A 17171-nucleotide genomic window follows, 5' to 3' on the forward strand; every position below is an offset into this window, starting at 1 on the left:
CTGTTCATTGTAAATCTGGTACGTGCATTATTACGTCAGGAAAAAGGGGTTGATCAGGATAATTTTGTCTGGGTCCAAGTTGAGAGTACAATATATCTTGGGGGTTCAGTATATTACTTAAATCAGTTGTTCCTAACTCTGCTCATGGGGTACATCTTTACCTTCTCATTTTTGTTCCAACCAAGGTCTTAATCTTAATCACAGGCAAATTTAAGTGTGTTAACTGAAATGTAACATTTGACCTCCGCAGAAGGATTCTTTAAGGTATCACCTACTAAGAGCTCCCTTGTTTTAAACAGCAGAGCAAACTCTTAATAAGCAAGTTGATAAGCATACATACTGCATACAGTTCTGTATATGAAACCAGAAGACACAGGAAACATCGAGTCAGATAAAACAGATATACAGTAGTGATTATTAAGGCATACCAGGGTCAGTATTAATACATTCCTTTGTCATGTTTAGTTTTACAAACATGTTAAAGGGAAACTGCTGTAATTTCATAAGGTACAGTGATATGATACACTTTGTTAATCCCCAAGGGGGAAATCAAGTTATCAACACAGGTCATAGATGTAAAAGATCATAAAATCTTACACGGACATGACAACTACTCCCCACACAGGATGCATTTTTTTGTATTTGGGAAAACAGAAGATTAGTGCAGATGGGACATTTAACAGGACTTGCATCCTAATTCATGCAGACAATAGCTTTTTATATTTGACACAAGAGGAGAGGGAGAATTTTGTCATGGGTTTCCCTTCACGATGATAACTCACAGAAAACTGAAGGAGCTCTGATGGCCTAGTACTTAGTTAAATAATATCTTTTACAGGGGTGTAAAAAGAGTTCAATTGTCTCAAATGTGCAAAAGGTTTCTTTAAAAATATACAAGTGCAAGTTTCGTTCTAAAAAAAAAGTGCTTAAGTAGAAGTATAAAAGTATAATCTCATGTTGACCCCGATGGACGTCTCCCTCATTGTAAGTATTGACCTGACCAGATCAACGCCGTCTACTGAACAGGTCAGATATCCTTCAAGCTGTTTGGCACTTTCTTGTACAACAGAAGACTTCACAAAAGCTAAAAAAAAAGGAGTTCTGTAGCTCATCAGGGTCTGTTATGAGCTCCAGCTGTTACTCGATGTAGTCCAGACCTGTATTGTAAAAGAAACAGGTTATATCCTAATAATGTACACAATGTTGATATTACACAACTATGATACAGAGAACACTGTAAAACATACATTACATTAGGAAATGAGGAAATGCCATCAACCAATCAGCTTTCTCATCTAGCAGACTATTTTCACCTATTACCGTTTCCATATATGCCTACTAGGATGTTAATTGAGTTCAATTTTAAATCCATCTGCACATTAATTTGCTTTTATCTTTAACATTCCAGTGTAAAACTGAACAAGTGTTGAATTAGTTAAATGACAATTTTAATATGATTTATGTATGTATCAATACTGGTATTTAATTGCTCAGTCTCTAAAAGCAAGTACCAACTCAAGCTGATACAGCCAGGATGTGTAACAGTGTTCTCTGGAAATGAGCACATCAGCTGTATGGACAGAGCTTAAAAAAAGGCATAATTTGTAAAGTAGAGATTAATCACTTGCTCACTTATATTTAAAACATGTGATTTATAAACATTTGTCAGTGTATGGTAACCAGATAAAATATTAAAGCTCCATTCTGAATGAATGTTTACAAAGTTTTTGAAAACAGAAAGTAGTTTTCTAACAGCAAGCCCTATCACAGGTTTAGCCACGTGACCTTGACAAATGAACAGAGCTTTGCCTTTGGTTGGGGACCCATCATTCCAGTCGTAGACATACGCCAAATGTAGAAAAACCACGTTGACTGTGCTAACAATGGATCACCTCACCTTTTTTCTTTGTCCAGTTTTATTCCAGAGATCGAAGAACTTGGCAAAAGTAGACCTGTGAGCCTTTCGTTGGCACCACTGTGTTCAGCCAGTAATGTCTCCTCAGATGACACAAAGTTTGATAGGTAGGGAGCACAACACTGGTGTTTGGGCAGCTGGCACCCGTGATCACTAACCAAGTGCAGGAGGTCAGCAGTTTCTTGGAATTCAACCTCATTTACTTCACCAGCTTGTTCCTGGTTTTGGTCTTTGGTATTCTGGAAGACTGTGGCCTGTGATACAAGCATGTTGGGACTTGCCAAGGAATCAACCTTGACCTGCTTGCTTACAAAGCCAGAAGCTTGGGATGGCTCTCTCTTTACCTTCTGCACATCAGAAGTGTGATGGGTGTCTTTTCTCTGTGGAGAAAATCACATCGATTTAAGCATCGCTTATCAATTTTCTGAGCTAGAGTTATGTTGGGGAAACTCGGTCTCTTAACTACTTTTTATCTTGTACTGCCAAAAAGTTATAACAGTGGATTCACAATAATTAGCACTATTGTAGCACCCAATAAAATTTGCCATTTGTTTTCATCAGTATTTCCAGATTTTACAACCCTCCGTTATTTTATTCCTACCCATTTGGGAACTTTATCTGAAAAATCTAGTTGTATTGGCTATTCTCAGAAGTCTCGACGTCTCAGAGCAGGTACACGGAATGAGAAACTGTCTTCTACATGTCTCTCAGTTACCAGCGATTTATGTGATGTGTATTTCTAAGACAAGATTTTACCATTTGGTATCCAGTTACTGGACTTGAAAACGTGTCATGGTCTGTATACATCCATCCATTCTCTAACGGCTTTATCCAATTCAGGGTTGCAGGGGGAGCTGGAGCCTATCCCAGCAAGTAACTGGCAAAAGGTAGGAGACACCCTAGATGGGATTCCAGTCCATTACAAAGTCTGTATACAATTGAACTGAATACTATGCCTGAGTAAAAACTTTCAGATACTGTGTGATGCTTAATAAGATGTATTAACTAGGTGTCATCTGGGAGAAAACACCACAGATAGTTCAGTATCTCAGCCCTCTAATAACACCCTGACCATAATCAAAATGACTTTTTTAATTACTATTTATTAAATTAAATAAATTACTATTTATTTGCTCACTTTAACAAGAATTTTTATTCAAGCTTTGCAAATGGTTTACAGCTCAAAATGTGGCCCAGCTTTAGAAACAAAAACATATTGTACATTTCAAATATGAGGGGGAATTGAAACACAAAGTCTGTAACAGGGCTCCGTGTGTTTCAAGATGAGTTGGGAACGGACATACAACACCTCAGGACTCTTAAATGCCTTTCCATGGGAATTAATACCAGTATAAAGTAGGCTTACTAGCCAGATACCGGTGATGATGAGGATGATGGTCTGGGCAACGGACCACCACAGCACATGGTAGTTGGTGCTCTTACTGGTCATCCTGAAGCGCTCCTCGCGGTACTGCCGAGACAGACACACAGACACTGAAAACACAGCCTCTCCTGGCCCAGACTGTTACGGGTATTCTGTGCTGGTTTCAGAGGTGCACACTGCCTGGAGCCCCATTACCAAAGCACTGCACCCCACACCTTCCATTAGCTGAGCAACAAGAACAGCCTGAAGAGGACTTGACCTGTATTCCACGAGGTTTTAAAAAGATTTGAAAATATCTGCAGCTACAACCCCTTCTATTTTTCTAGTAGGATCTCCCTCAATTGAGGGTACCAGTGAGGGGATTGCACAGTGCATTCCATCCATACCACTGATTTTTAATCCTACTTAAACCTGGGGTGTGTTTTCCTGCTCCTCAATTCAGCTACAAATTGCCCATCACAAAGACAGCCTATTCAAAGGACCTGGAGTTCCACAACCATAATATTCTGACCAGTGAGTGTATAACATGAGGCCTTGTAAGGTTTTCTGCGATGCTATGCTCACTGTAATAGTTATTTAACATGACCACAACAAACAAATTTAGGAGGGAATATTCTTAAGCAAGAACTGGAACAACAAGATGTGCAACAAACTTGAAATACACTGACAAGCCACTCTGGGCCTCTCTCACCCGCTGGTAGTCGTACCCCATCTGGATCTGCTCCACCTGGTCCAGCAGCTGCCTGACTCTGAGCTGCATCTCGGTCAGCTTGTCTTTGGCAGCAATCTTTGCATAGTTATTGGTTTGGTCCCCTACTTGGATATCCAGATGAACTCTCTGACCCAGGGAGAGTTAAAAAAAAAAGAGATAAAACAAGATATTTCATGCAACTCAGAAATAGATCTGTAACAATAGATCATATAAACCTAGCACCTAGTGATCAGGGAAGAGTTTATGAAGTGGATGTAAACCTAAACTTTGAAATTGCAACAACCTGCTCTGGTTTCAACCGAATGTAAATAACACTGTTATTGCTTTCAGAGTTTCTCTGAACTAGATCTGTTCTCTCCATCTTCCAACAAATGTTAGGATTACTCAAGAACACGACTGAAAGCAGAGTAAATGGCAGCCTCTTCCAGTCACTAATGTTTCTTAGAGGTTTTTGGTGCTCTGTCATCTGAAATCTAAAAATCTGTAACAACAGACTGTATATGAAAATTGTAACCATACAAAAAGCTGCAAGCGCATAATATGGAAAATTCAGTGCAATCTTTGAAAGGCAGGTCTCGCCCCGAACACCTGCAGGGTCGCTTACCAGCTTTCCCCCAGCAAAAAGCGCCATCTTGGTGGAGTTGGAATACAGACAAATCCGATGCTCTCCAGGGATGAAGGAGGTGAAGGTAAAGCACCCTTCAGAACCATATTGCCGGGAAAGCATGATCTACGACACACAGACAGCCGACAGAAAGGCCTGGGAACTGCCTGGATTCAGATTCAGGGCATTTTAATACACCACTTTACTTCTTCTGTGTGAAATAATTGTTAGTTGCAGATCTTAATACAAGCCTTCAGTAATGTTGAACCAGGCGAAACAGGTATGTTGTGTTCTGAAATGAATCTGAAATGAACAAACACTATCATCCTGTTCCAGGCAGTAAGGAGTGCACTGAAATTTGCTCTTTTTAGGTTATTCTTTCATGAAGGCTGTAAAACTGTTGTCTCCATAATAAAAAATGGATACTGTATATTTTAACTTGTTTTAAAAAATGGAATCCACTTAACAATGCTCTTTGACGTTAAACTCCAATTGCATAGCAGTTTGACTTGTTCCACACTCAGTCAGTTATTGACTGAGTAGTTAACCTAGGTGCAGATGACTGTTATGTACAGTAGTATAAATGCTACCTTGGTGTCTGGATCTGCGACCTCGACATGCACCCCCAGGCCAGGTGTGGACGGCAGGAATGAGCTGCTCTGCTTGTCCCACAGCTGTGTGCGGTATTTCCCTGGGAGAAACACCCAACAGGAATCAGCATGTCTGCTCTCGGTCCAACGACGGAACCAAGACTTGTGATGCACAAGCGGTTGGCTCTGATGCACACTTTATGAACCAACATGATGTGCTTGTTAACTTGCTTCACGCTTTTCTCTTTCTTTCACCACATTTGCTTTAAGAGGCTGCAGTTCATAAAACCCCAAATGGATCAGAGTGAATTCTTCGTCGTTTATAAACCAGGAATCTCTAAACCAGTCCTGAAGAGGTCCAATATAGGAATTTTATAGGTAACTGTTAAAACACAAAGAGTCTCAGAAGGAGAAAAGTTCCCTTAACTAATGTAATTCTTTGATTAAGTGATCAATACTTGCAAAATATCCTAATCTTTTAAAAAGGGTGATTTAAAGTAGCGCAATCAAAGAACACTTGCAAGTACCTCAAACTGAACTCTAACAAGATGAATGCGGTCAGGTACTGTAGTTCACCTGTACGTACCAATAACCATGGTCTCGTCAGGAATCTCCTCGATGAAGCATTTTTCCTCCGTCTCCCCGGTATGGAAGTACAGCGCTCGGGTGAGGCTGAGAGTAGCGAGCAAGAACAGACAGACAACCTGCGAGAACAGAGACATCGTTGACAAAACTGACAAACTGCGACATCAACTCTATTTCTCAACAACGCAAGCACAACCTCAACTTCGGAATAGCCATGCGCAGCATTTTATGGGACTTCCGAGAACAGAGTACTGAGTCTGCGCAGTACTTTGCAGCCTATAAATTAATCGGTTGTGAGCACGGGGTTATCGTACAACGATATGCTATTTATACAGTGTAGATTTGTTTATTTTCTGGCTATGTAAGACACTTTTCCCAACTAGTTGAATTCATGGTGTTTTCCTCTATTATTATGTGTATTTTAAATTCCGTATATGCATTTTAACCTCAAGAAAAAAGTGGTGAATAGGAATATTCTCTTTGACAGGAGGCTGGGTAGCCCATTCATTAACTCCACGACGCTTTGCATAATGAAATGCTTCCTGTTTTTAATTTCCCTGTTTTAAAATGCACTTGTAGATACACTTCTGCTTTGTGATTCACTGTCGATACTCAAGAGGCCCACTGGATTGACATTTGCCAATGACCCTTGAAGTTTTGAGTACTTGAACCAGGTCTTTCTTGAGTCCGTGCTACATACATCGATATGACATCATATGACATCTATATGACACCTGAAGAAGGCTCCACGGCCGAAACGTTGTGTTTTCTTTCTTCTTTTTTTTCAGCATGGAATAAACCTATTACTTGTTCCTTTGCAGCCTACGCATGCTGATGCAGCTACCCACCTGAACCAATACATCTATATGTACCCATATGTTCATATATGATCCAAGTAAATTTTTGGTGTGGAAAATCACAATCAATTCATCACTTTCCAGTACTTTCAGTTTTTAATATTTAAAGATCAAAACTAGTTTTTCATCCTCCACATCTGTCTGCATAGGGTCTGTAAAATTAAAAAAACAGAGAAAGGAACAAAATGGATAAAAGAGGAATTAAATGGCCCAAATGTGGTTCTCAGTTGTGATTCTAGAACTTAATTGAACTAAAGTAGTCGAAATTAAATTGTTCACAGCAAGGGGAAACTTTGAGCTCTATATCCAAGATGCAGAGAGAGGGTTCTCGTAGGACTCCATTATTCAATGGATGATATCATACCTGTTATGTGAAGAACACTGCTTCTACAATAACTGCCACACAGTGTTTACCTCCTCTGTGATTTAAACTCGTTATGGATTGTCTGACTATCGAAACAGCAACCTAAATGTACGGTGATTTTTTTTCGGATGACCTTCACAACAGTGCTTGTATTGAATTTAGAGCAGGCTATAAATTTCTTACTGCCATGCTGTTTGGAGAAATAAAAGACGTAATAAGTCAGAAGCATGAAAGCAAAGAGTAAGCTCTCCAAGACCAGAGTAGGCAATTTGCACATCTACAGTTTATGGACCACAAAACAAAAATCTGTAAACAACAGAAATTATCATTCAGAAATGATTTCTTCAATAGTACTTGTGTTTATTCCTTTCCTGCTTGTTAGTTACTATTCCTCCTGTCAGTTACTTATAACATCTCATTTGTCTGTACAATTAGATTAATTAGGGAGCTTCTCGGACCTGATCTGTTTTTGATGATACAGTTATTTGTATCTGGAAAAACTGAAGGTGATAACGTACGGATATTGAAGAAAGTCAACCTAAATGGACATACATTTAGTATTTTCTTTTCATATTTACTGCAGCAGGAGAAAGTGAATTTTGTCGTAGGTGTCCCTTCAAGGTGATCACTTAAATTAAATTGGTAGATTTGAAGATGCTCAGATGGTTTAATGTGGTATGTTTAATATTGTCATTTCATTCCTGATTAAGGCATCTATTCAGGAAATTGAACAGTCTAAGTCTGGGAATTTTGGTAGTTATATTGTCATCTCAATGACTAACGAAAGTCTGAGAGCAAGTATACAGAGGATCTTGGTATCGCACGGTGAGTCCGGAATGATGATTTATCACCCTGGGATTTTAAATGTCATTAAAATGTCCTTTAATGGGTTTCAGTTGACTCTAAAATCTCTTTACCAAGATTTTAACACCTGCCACACGCAACAGGACTGTGTCATGGCTGCTTAGATACACATAAAACCACTGAAGAAAACTGACATCTGTACTTTACAAATTCCACTGCTTCACTTAAACAATGTTTTGAGTTTACAATTCAAGCACTCTCTCTCTCTGTTTTTATTTTAGGCTTTCCCTCCATGTTTTCAGCAGGTGGGGATTTGAAGGCAAACTCACCTCTACCAGCTCAGCAGAAGTCTGTCCCTACAGGGCCAGGACCGCCCACAACTGCACTGCAGTTTTTGCAAAGCTAAAACAAAGGTTCACATTGGCAATAATCCTTTCCCAGAAGCCAGATGTATTTGCTTAGATATCATTTAAAAAATACGGTTTTTAAAATCCATTTTATTTTTTCTCCATACCACATGTTGTATAAAAGTTGTTTATTTCCAGCTTACTTTACATATACTTCTGTCTTAATATTCACAGCAATTTTAAAGTGTATTTATAAAAAAGTTACCATCAGAATATATTTAAGGCACACGAAGATCTTTCTAGGGCGGGTCCTAACTTACACCTTCTGAAAAATTAATAACAAGGATGCTGTTCAAAGGCATCTTCACAATAGCTCTCCCTCCATTCCACTCTGGGTAGTAGCCAATGAACCGTATCCTTGCTGGCAAGAGATTTCTACATGGAATTTCACTTACATCGCTCAGACTCTGTTTATTGCACATTACATGAAAAGTTTGCTCAGGCAGGTTTAAAAACAACACATGTATGGTCATCCACACACTAAACAAACAGATCGGAGAGCACTGAAAATTATCGCATACTGTGGCAAACCAGACTGCACTTACAGTACAGTCAGAAGCAGTACACTGGCTAGACACCAGTCTGCTATACCCAGGGCAGATATGTAATGAGTCTGCTGGGCACCAGGTTCGAAGGATTCTGGTATCATACAGGAGTTACAGTTTCTGTATGATTTGGGATTGCAATAACCTCTCTGGATCACAGATAAATATGAGTCCAAATTGCAAAAGGCACAGAGATGACTCCTACATCAAGTACTTTTCTGCATCAGCAATCATCCACCCTACTGTAAACTGGGAGAAAATGCCAAGCAAGTGGTTGAACCACAGTAGGGTTTGAAACCTCAAGACCTAAAATGACAGCCTTTGGAGAGGTTGTTATAATTGTTATTCTCATTATTTTTTTTCTGCAATGCAATCTATGCAGTTATGCGGAAGATGGATGTAATCCCAGTATTTAGTCATGTTAACCAGAAAAAAACTTGCAGTAGTCACAGCTGGAAAAACTGTCTTTTGTGACTTGAAGCTCAATATATTAATGTACGTTGGTAATACTGTTGACCAGTCCATCTCCCTGTGTCCCTTCCCTTCTCCAGGCTAAAATTCCACTTCCTCTTCCATTATTTTGTCCAGTTTATTGTTGCCGCCAGCTCCCCTGGGCTCATTTCTCCTCCTCACGGGGGTCACGTGCCTTGTGGACAGAGAGACACACACGTACTGTAACAGATAGAAAAGCATGCTGTGCTTTCTTTAAACAAACTTACAAATATTCAGGTCCTCATTCCTGCATCTGGGTCAGCTAAAACCATTCATTTTTTTTCTCCTCTTAAGCACAAATCCTGAGTTATGAAGCACATTCCTGGGTGAAACACTATATACTGTAGAAGACAATCTACGTTAACATGGTCAGAAAGTAGGACAAAGATTTCATGTTAAATTTGTAAAAAAAAATATCTTCAGATTAATTCTTCCCTACATCAATTTATTGTTGCGGCAAAAAAGTTCGGAATCACAGGAAAGAGAAATATGTGTTCAGTGGACAGGCATCAGTCCTTTAGGCAGTTTGTTAACACTGTACTCTTTGTCTTGCAATCAGCATTATTTTTATTTTTTTTACAAGGGCAGCGTGTTTGCTACCATTCACTTAAACCACAAAATAGCAGAATCAGCAGAGCAGATGCTACAAAAGGGACATTTGCTCTGCAGTTTTCAGGATTACTCACTCACCTTGGACACTGTGAGGCGGAGGACTCGATTGCTTACAGAGGAGTCCGACACGGTCATGTCTAGAGGGTAGTGGTCCACTGTGGATTCATGGGGCATCTGTGAAGAAGCAAGAGCAACACGCAGGTCTGAAAGTAGCCCTTCCTGCTCACACTGTACTGCCTGTAGCAGCTGTTCAGGAATCATTCTCAGAATTTCGAGAACTGGCTGTAGCAAAAGGAACCCAATTCATTACGATTCTTCACATACTGTACATGCAAAACACCTGATCTGAATTCCAAAACAAGGCAAGACCATACTTCTTATCCATGTTTGTATTAAGTTATATGTCACTATCAGTGTCTTGCCAAGGTTCGAAAAATATAAAACTGATTTTAAATTGATGCTGCAGTAAACTACCAGGCAGTACGTTTTAGTCATTTTGAAGACATTGGTAGTTAGATAATCAAACATACACAGTAATTGTTCTGAGTATTTCACAGATGTAGAACAAACTGAAATACACTGTTAGATTTTAGCATCCTTTCCCCTAGGGGGCACTCCAAATTCCCGAGTCCTAGTTTGATTGCTGTATTCCTATTTCCAGGTGTTAAGAATCAGTGTTGATACATAAGCCTAGAGTTTCCGATTCTCAGAGCTCAGCGTTAGGACACGGATGTCCAGAGGTCCGCCTAGAACCAGACTGCAGAGTCGTCTGAGGGCACAGGCCTTGCCAGAGGCATCACGCCCCCTGAGCCCGGGGTTCTGGAGGACCCGGCCCCATATGTTCTTGGACTGTTCATATTTCCCTGTGTCTGTATGGTTGGATGGATCTCCTGGTTTAGGATTATTGGACTGCGCCCTGACTTACCCCCATGGATTCACTTGTAACTGGATGCCTCGTTTTCCCCTGTTCACCAGGGCACCTGTTGTCACTGAGCATTACCTTCACGAATAAACCCTTATGTGTTTTCCCTGATGTCCTATTTGTCTTGGGTTACACCGCACCGCATAGGGTCTAATCAGCAACCCTCCACAGAAGACTAAGGCCCATTCGTGACATGCACAGGCATACGGTATACAGACAGACTGCAGACCGTGAGCAAGGCAGCCACACTGGAGTGTAGTCTCCCTCTCCAAGAGGTCATTCTCCATAAGATCCCTCAATTCCAGCACAAGATTACATTTCATAGAAATATGCAGGGCCAGATATGGTGTTCATAGGCCCTAGGCACTAAAATGTGCAAAAAGAGGGGTAAACGCCAATTGAATTACGTCGATTGACATGATGCACTTTAAACTATTCTAAGGCTAAACCACATGATTGATGGAGCAAATCCAGCCACCATCACTTCGATACTTCTAGTTTCTAGAACAGCCGCTAGATAGATTATTGCACAGAGAGTCGATCTCAAGCATGTTGTTTCAGCTCATTTTTCGGTAGTCACTAGTGTTTCCCTCCTTCCTAGGCTCTAAGCACTGTGCCTACAGTGCCTAATGGGAAATCCGGCACTGGAAATATGACAAAATAGTGTTCAGTATTAAGACATTCAAAACTGCACATCAAGAGGTCCACTGTCGGAGCAGATCCACCGTGTGAAAACACAGATTTTACACACTGGATGATCCTGGGGGTGGGGAGGGGGTGAAATGTTTAACTGTGTTTCTGGGGACACCGTGAACAATCTCTGAACCCCCTCTTGGGCTCCCAGACGGATTGAAAGACGGGAGGGGGAGCGGTCCCCGCACTCACCAGCACGGGCGGGGCTCTGAACAGGTAGCTGAAGGGGTAGTAGAGCAGGTTGAGGCAGGAGGCAGCGTACAGGTCAGCGTAGCGCATCAGCTGGCTGGCAAAGAGCGTCTGGCGGGACCCACAGCGCAGCAGGCTGCCCATCTTCCCGTAGCACATGTCCATCTCGTGGGTCACCCTCTGCACGCACACATCACTCGCGGTCACCCTCTCACAGCGCCACCCCGCGCGCACACCCCACACCATCCACTGTAGGCTTGCTCCTTAGCTTTCCCCTTAAGCTCATTACAGTCAAGAGGAATTGACATTCCTTCTCTACAAACAGCACTTCCTGCGTTTTAGGAGATATTGTAAGCAGGAATATTTCAACTTAATTCAGTTGATTGACCCTTAAAGCAGTAATTGATTGAGTTGTTTCATTAAGAACTCGATTATAATGAAACCCCTGGCTCTCCAGAAATAGGAGTGAAATGTAACTTGATATTTATGGTAGTCCCCCAAAATTAGACCATTTGGGAAGTCTTCACTCTGTTATCTTAATCAACCCTGCAATTACATGGCATTCTAGCAGCAATGAAGATGCTCGAATAAACAAGAGTGATTGTAATTGTTAATTGTTCTTGTATGTTAACCTGAAGATAAGCCCTTAAAAAATGTTTTTTTTCTGTACAGAAAAGGAGCTCTTAATGTTGTGTCCTTAAAAAACTTTAAAGAGAATGAAGGGAAGGACAAAGTCATAAAAATAAACAGATTATTTTCATTTGTTTGCTTAGCAGATGCCCTTATCCTTAATTCTTTCCTCTGTATCTTCCTCTCTCTCACCTCATTCCTTCAGTTAGAGTTATTCTTTTGCATTATTTATGTTTTTTAATGTGCTAAACTAATGAGCAGAGCTGATGATGTGCCTTACCTTGATTCTGACTTGAATAGCACTGATGTCGGGACACTCTATGCTTCCACTGTCCAGGTGTCTAGAACATGAAGCACAGAAAACTGTCAGCACAAACCAACAGGGAAGCTATCCCATGATTCATTGCATGCAGCTGCACACGCAGAAGTCTACACAAGCATTAGCTGATTCTTGCAGATGGGTTATCACTGAGAAACACACACCTGTATGCTCTGCGCATCTTTTAGACACTCTAGTGGACAGAAATAGAAAGGGCATCACACATGCCAAAATCTGCACCTATTCTATATGCCGCTGAACTCAAAAAACATCATTGGAAACGGAAAGTTCTCATAAAATCAAGAAGGTGCCTTGATTGCTATGGCTATATGCCATATCCGCACATATAGCCAGCTGTTTGCTATGGCTATATGTGCGGATATATGTACTGTAGATATTCAATATGACAACCTCGATTTTCTGTATCTCTATAACCTATGAACAGCCTAAGACCACTAAAAGGACTTAAATTAGTCAGTTTAAGATAATAATTAATTCCATCAGGTGCTTACCTAGATTAACAACAAGCATTTTGCCCTGACATCATTCTTTTAATTGGATCCACAAAATTTTGCTCATCAGCCTAACATTTACCTTATGTCAAGGGCCAGTATAGCATATTGACGTCAGGCCAAATGTTATATGCATATATATGAGACGATGGAAACAAACCATCTCATGAAATCTTTAGCTATATTGTTAATTCAAATCTCTAATATCTTTTAAACCGCAAAAAATTATTGTTCTTAAAGCCTCTAATCTCTCTCTATATATATATCAATACAAATAAGAAAAAGAATCTGACTTAATTTGACTTTTAATTACAAATTGGCCATTCATGTGGCCAAGAGTAATACGATCAATAATAATGAATTGGCCCATCTGCATCTGTCCAAAAACAACTAATATAAGGACTAAACTGACTCACTGTCATCACTGACTCATAGTTCTGCAGAGATTTAAATAATCATCCTTTATGTGACACTTTACAACCTGACTGGACAGATAAAAGAAACAAAGATGACCTCGGCATGATGGTAAATATTGTATGGGTGAGGTGAACTGCCACGATACAAACATTGTCCCTTTCTTCAATTTGTACATGTGACACGAGCTTGCATCTGTGTCAGTCTGCACATACTTGTAGAGCTCAGCCAGAAAGACATCAAGACTCTTCAGCTCTTCAAAGAGATCTGGAAAACAGAAAACAACAGCGGCTCACACCTTGGAACAGCATGGCAGCCTGGGAAACTGGACCTCTTTCAACAAGGCATTACAGGCAAATGATACAAACCCAACTTTTCAAAATAGACATGATGGACATTACCTGAAATCAGAAGGAAATAAACTGTCTGAGCATTTTGATTGCATGATCTTATTGCAGGCTGTTAATGTCAAACATGGTCACAAGGTGGAGCTCTGCTCATCCTCGAATTCTGTTCCCTATTTCAAATGCATTTCCTCATAGTTTCCACTCATGTCTTCTGGTTCATGTCTTATTATAGATCCTAAGAAGCTGACATTGTCATTGTCAACAGCTGACATTGACATTGTCAACAGCTTTGAGGATTTTGAATACTTGAATTAAACCTTCTCGTTGTAACATGGTGGCCAAAAGTGTAGAAAATATTACGAACCAGGTTTTACTAGTGCACAAGTAAAATTTCAGCACCTCTTGGTTGAAATTTTACACTCTTAAATATAACAATATCCTAAAATTCTATTGGCTTTTTTATTGCTTCACCTCAATGTCTAGACTTTCTCATGCTGAGTTCCCGGAACATAACCATCCAACACTAGCCAGGTTTTCATCTAACATATGTGACAGAGGATTATGATCTTTTTTTAAATGTCTCGTCAAATGGGGATACAGAGGCCCCTGCAGGCACAAAATGTCCACCTTGTCTTAGCGTTGATCATTCTGCACTGTACCGGACCACGTCTGTTTCTCAAGTGGTCGAGCGTGGCTCTGCCCTGTACTCACGGCTCTTCTCCGTCCACACTTGCAGCTCCTTGGCCAGCTCAGGGACCACCAGGCAGGTCTTCCAGCCCTGGCGCTTCTTGGATTTGAGGATGTCCCCAAAGATGTGATCACCCACGTAGAGGATGTCCTTCCCCTTCACGCCCAGTAGGTCACAGACGATGTCGGAAGAGCCTGGAGACAGAGGGCCACGTATGAAGTCAGATACACTGGAAGAAAACTATTTGGAGACCACCTGCCTCATAACACACAGAAAGCAGCACAGGTAATGCAAGATACTGCTTCCTGGATTCATCTCTGTGCAACCAATAACGGTCATGTTGTTGATCCAACATGTATAACCTGCTGTAATTAAGAGATCTTTGCAGCATTATACAAGACTTATGGGTCACAGTGTGGTGTTGTGGTTACCGGGCTTTTGGAAGGGTGTGAGTTGAAATAGCAAGTGAAGTGTACCTTTCAAAGTACCTTGTACCTTGTTTCAGGAGAATACCCAACTGAGTATGAATCAGTACAAAACAAAGTCGCTTTGGAAGAGCCAGCTAAATAATAACAGGTACTTCAATCAGCTCTTAGAATTAAAATATATATCTCTAACCTATTTGTAACTGTTCATATGCCACCTGTTTTTCGATATAAACGGAACAAAAGCAAATGATGCATATGACCAAGATACATTCATCAATCACACAGATACTTCATCATAAAAAGAATCCACACAGGAGGTTTTCAGTTTCTTAGACAACAGCACAGGTTAATCCTGTATGAAACACAAGCATCCCTGAATCCCTTTCTGTGTAACAAACATTTTGTAATGCATAAGCCCTTTTACCTCCAGAGTATACTGTCCCGTGCTGCAGCCCTCCTGTGTATGTACCGATCCTCAACTTGCCTGTGTCCTGCGGGGTAGAGAACATCAACAGGGACAGAGGATATCGTCACTGCAAATACAAGAGAAAAACCTGAACGTTCATTATTTAACTGGATCGTCCCATTGAGAGCGAGAGCTCGTTCCGAGGCAGATCAAGGGGCAGAGGAAGGTCAGGTCATAGGCTGCAGGTCTGTTAGGATAGGGGGTCTTTTAGTTGGTTAGATTTACATGCTACTCTTTTTTGCTAATACAAAAGTCACACATTTTTGGGACCAGACCTCATTTTAGTGGCTCATCAGTTCAGTGCCACCTTTTACAGTAAAGAGTCAGGATCAGCTTTGGGGAGATTCTCAGATCTGCCCAGATCGTGATTCGGAGTGTTTTAGACACTGGTCTCAGAAAAGAGAACGGACCCACCCTTCTCACAGTCTCAGAGAACATCACTAAAATGAAAGACAAACTGCAGCTGTATTTCCAACTATTAAAGAACAAGTAAAGGTTCACTCCATTCTGAAAGGTAAAGACAGGACACACAATGTTTCGGCTGTGGAGCCTTCTTCAGGTGTGTGACCTGTTTCTTTGTAGTCTCTGCATGCTGACGCAGCTACCTACTTGAACGTTTCCAACTATTAGTCTTCTTTTACCCACAAATGGACTCTTAAAAGTCAAGTTTCGAATAGTGTCATTCAGGAATAATACTTAACAACATGTTTTTTTCTACTTAAATAAGATTGAGGGGTCTGAGTTCTCCCAGATTTTGGAATCCAGTTTTCACTTGCTGGTGATGGTGGGGCAGTGCGGGGCAGGCAGCGGACAGCGAGCCGTGGCGTCCCAGCAGCGATGGGGCAGGCCTTACCGTGTCCACCTGGCGCAGCACCGTTCCCTCCGCAAAGAACAGCGGCTTTCTTGTATCCACGACAACCAGGTCAAAGTAGCATCGCCAGGGCCGTCTGGGGCTGCCTCCCTGCTGGTCACAGCAGAGAGGGGAGGGAGAGTCACTTGGTTAGAAAAATACCTGTCTTAAGAGAGCTGAAATTAAAGTGCCAGTAAAATCATTCAAATAATGATCATCCTTAAGAAACATGACATTTCACATCATGACGCTTCCTGTAGAAAACATGCAACATAACATATACATATAACATATTGGAAATTCTCAATTAATTTAATCTGTGTGGGCTTTCCATGATGTGGAGGAGACCCCCTGACTCTCTTACCTCGGGACCCTGAGCAAAGTCAAACAGGTAGTTCATGATGGCCTGCAAAGACAAGGTGAGGACTGAGGTGAGCTTCTGTTCATTCACCAATGAGGATAATGATAAAGAGGTTTATTCTTATTCATTCATATATTTTCTAACCACTTAAGCTCAGCAGGTGTGAGGCTGGTCAGTACCTGGATGGGAGACCTCCTGGGAAAGCTAAGGTTCCTGCTGCAAGAGGTGGGACCAGTAGGGGGTGCTCACCCTGTGGTCTGTGTGGGCCCTAATGCCCCAGTATAGTGACGGGGACACTGTACTGTGAAAAGGTGCCATCTTTCAGAGGAGACATAAAACTGAGGTCCTGACTCTCTGTGGTCATTACAAAATCCCAGGGCATTTCTTGAAAAGAGTAGGGGTGTTACCCCAGTGTCCTGACCAACGGTCTATTGGCCTTTACCAATCATGGCCTCCTAATAATCCCCATCTCTGAACTGGC

General features: G+C 41.1%; 2 protein-coding genes across 9 annotated transcripts in view; both read right to left on the reverse strand.

The window, feature by feature from the left end:
• Positions 1-387: 387 nt before the first annotated feature.
• On the reverse strand, positions 388-6025 carry LOC148674260 (transmembrane emp24 domain-containing protein 4-like). Its single transcript, XM_088624239.1, has 7 exons — positions 5792-6025; positions 5206-5306; positions 4616-4741; positions 3991-4137; positions 3282-3386; positions 1898-2295; positions 388-1157 (listed from the first exon to the last, which is right to left on the reverse strand). The coding sequence occupies exons 1-7, from the start codon at positions 5925-5927 to the stop codon at positions 1112-1114; spliced, it is 1059 nt and encodes a 352-aa protein (XP_088480365.1). The 5' UTR covers positions 5928-6025; the 3' UTR covers positions 388-1111.
• Positions 6026-8292: 2267 nt separating this feature from the next.
• nt5c2l1 (5'-nucleotidase, cytosolic II, like 1) overlaps positions 8293-17171 on the reverse strand; it is a 28025-nt gene continuing 19146 nt past the window's right edge. For 2 of the 8 annotated variants that reach the window (XM_088624230.1, XM_088624236.1), the window contains 9 exons: positions 16694-16735; positions 16333-16443; positions 15438-15504; positions 14609-14779; positions 13703-13817; positions 12586-12646; positions 11679-11855; positions 9950-10045; positions 8293-9439 (listed from right to left, as the gene is read on the reverse strand). In XM_088624230.1, coding sequence (XP_088480356.1) covers positions 9320-9439; positions 9950-10045; positions 11679-11855; positions 12586-12646; positions 13703-13817; positions 14609-14779; positions 15438-15504; positions 16333-16443; positions 16694-16735 — 960 coding nt within the window. In that variant the 3' untranslated portion in view covers positions 8293-9319. The remainder of the gene's footprint in view (positions 9440-9949; positions 10046-11678; positions 11856-12585; positions 12647-13702; positions 13818-14608; positions 14780-15437; positions 15505-16332; positions 16444-16693; positions 16736-17171) is intronic. The other 6 variants (XM_088624232.1, XM_088624237.1, XM_088624231.1 and 3 more) reach the window with 5 other exon arrangements.

The sequence above is a fragment of the Lepisosteus platostomus genome, chromosome 3 (genome assembly GCF_059453375.1).
Source record: "Lepisosteus platostomus isolate fLepPlt1 chromosome 3, fLepPlt1.hap1, whole genome shotgun sequence".
In the NCBI taxonomy this organism is placed as follows: domain Eukaryota; kingdom Metazoa; phylum Chordata; class Actinopteri; order Semionotiformes; family Lepisosteidae; genus Lepisosteus; species Lepisosteus platostomus.

Bases quoted from the DNA above. Each gene is read 5' to 3' on its own strand.
- LOC148674260 (XM_088624239.1), bottom strand. From the start codon at position 5,927: ATGTCTCTGTTCTCGCAGGTTGTCTGTCTGTTCTTGCTCGCTACTCTC. The intron at 2,296-3,281 runs GTAAGCCTACTT...TTTTCTCCACAG, and splicing joins TCATCACCGGTATCTGGCTA to AGAAAAGACACCCATCACAC. The intron at 1,158-1,897 runs GTGAGGTGATCC...TTTACAATACAG, and splicing joins AAACTGGACAAAGAAAAAAG to GTCTGGACTACATCGAGTAA.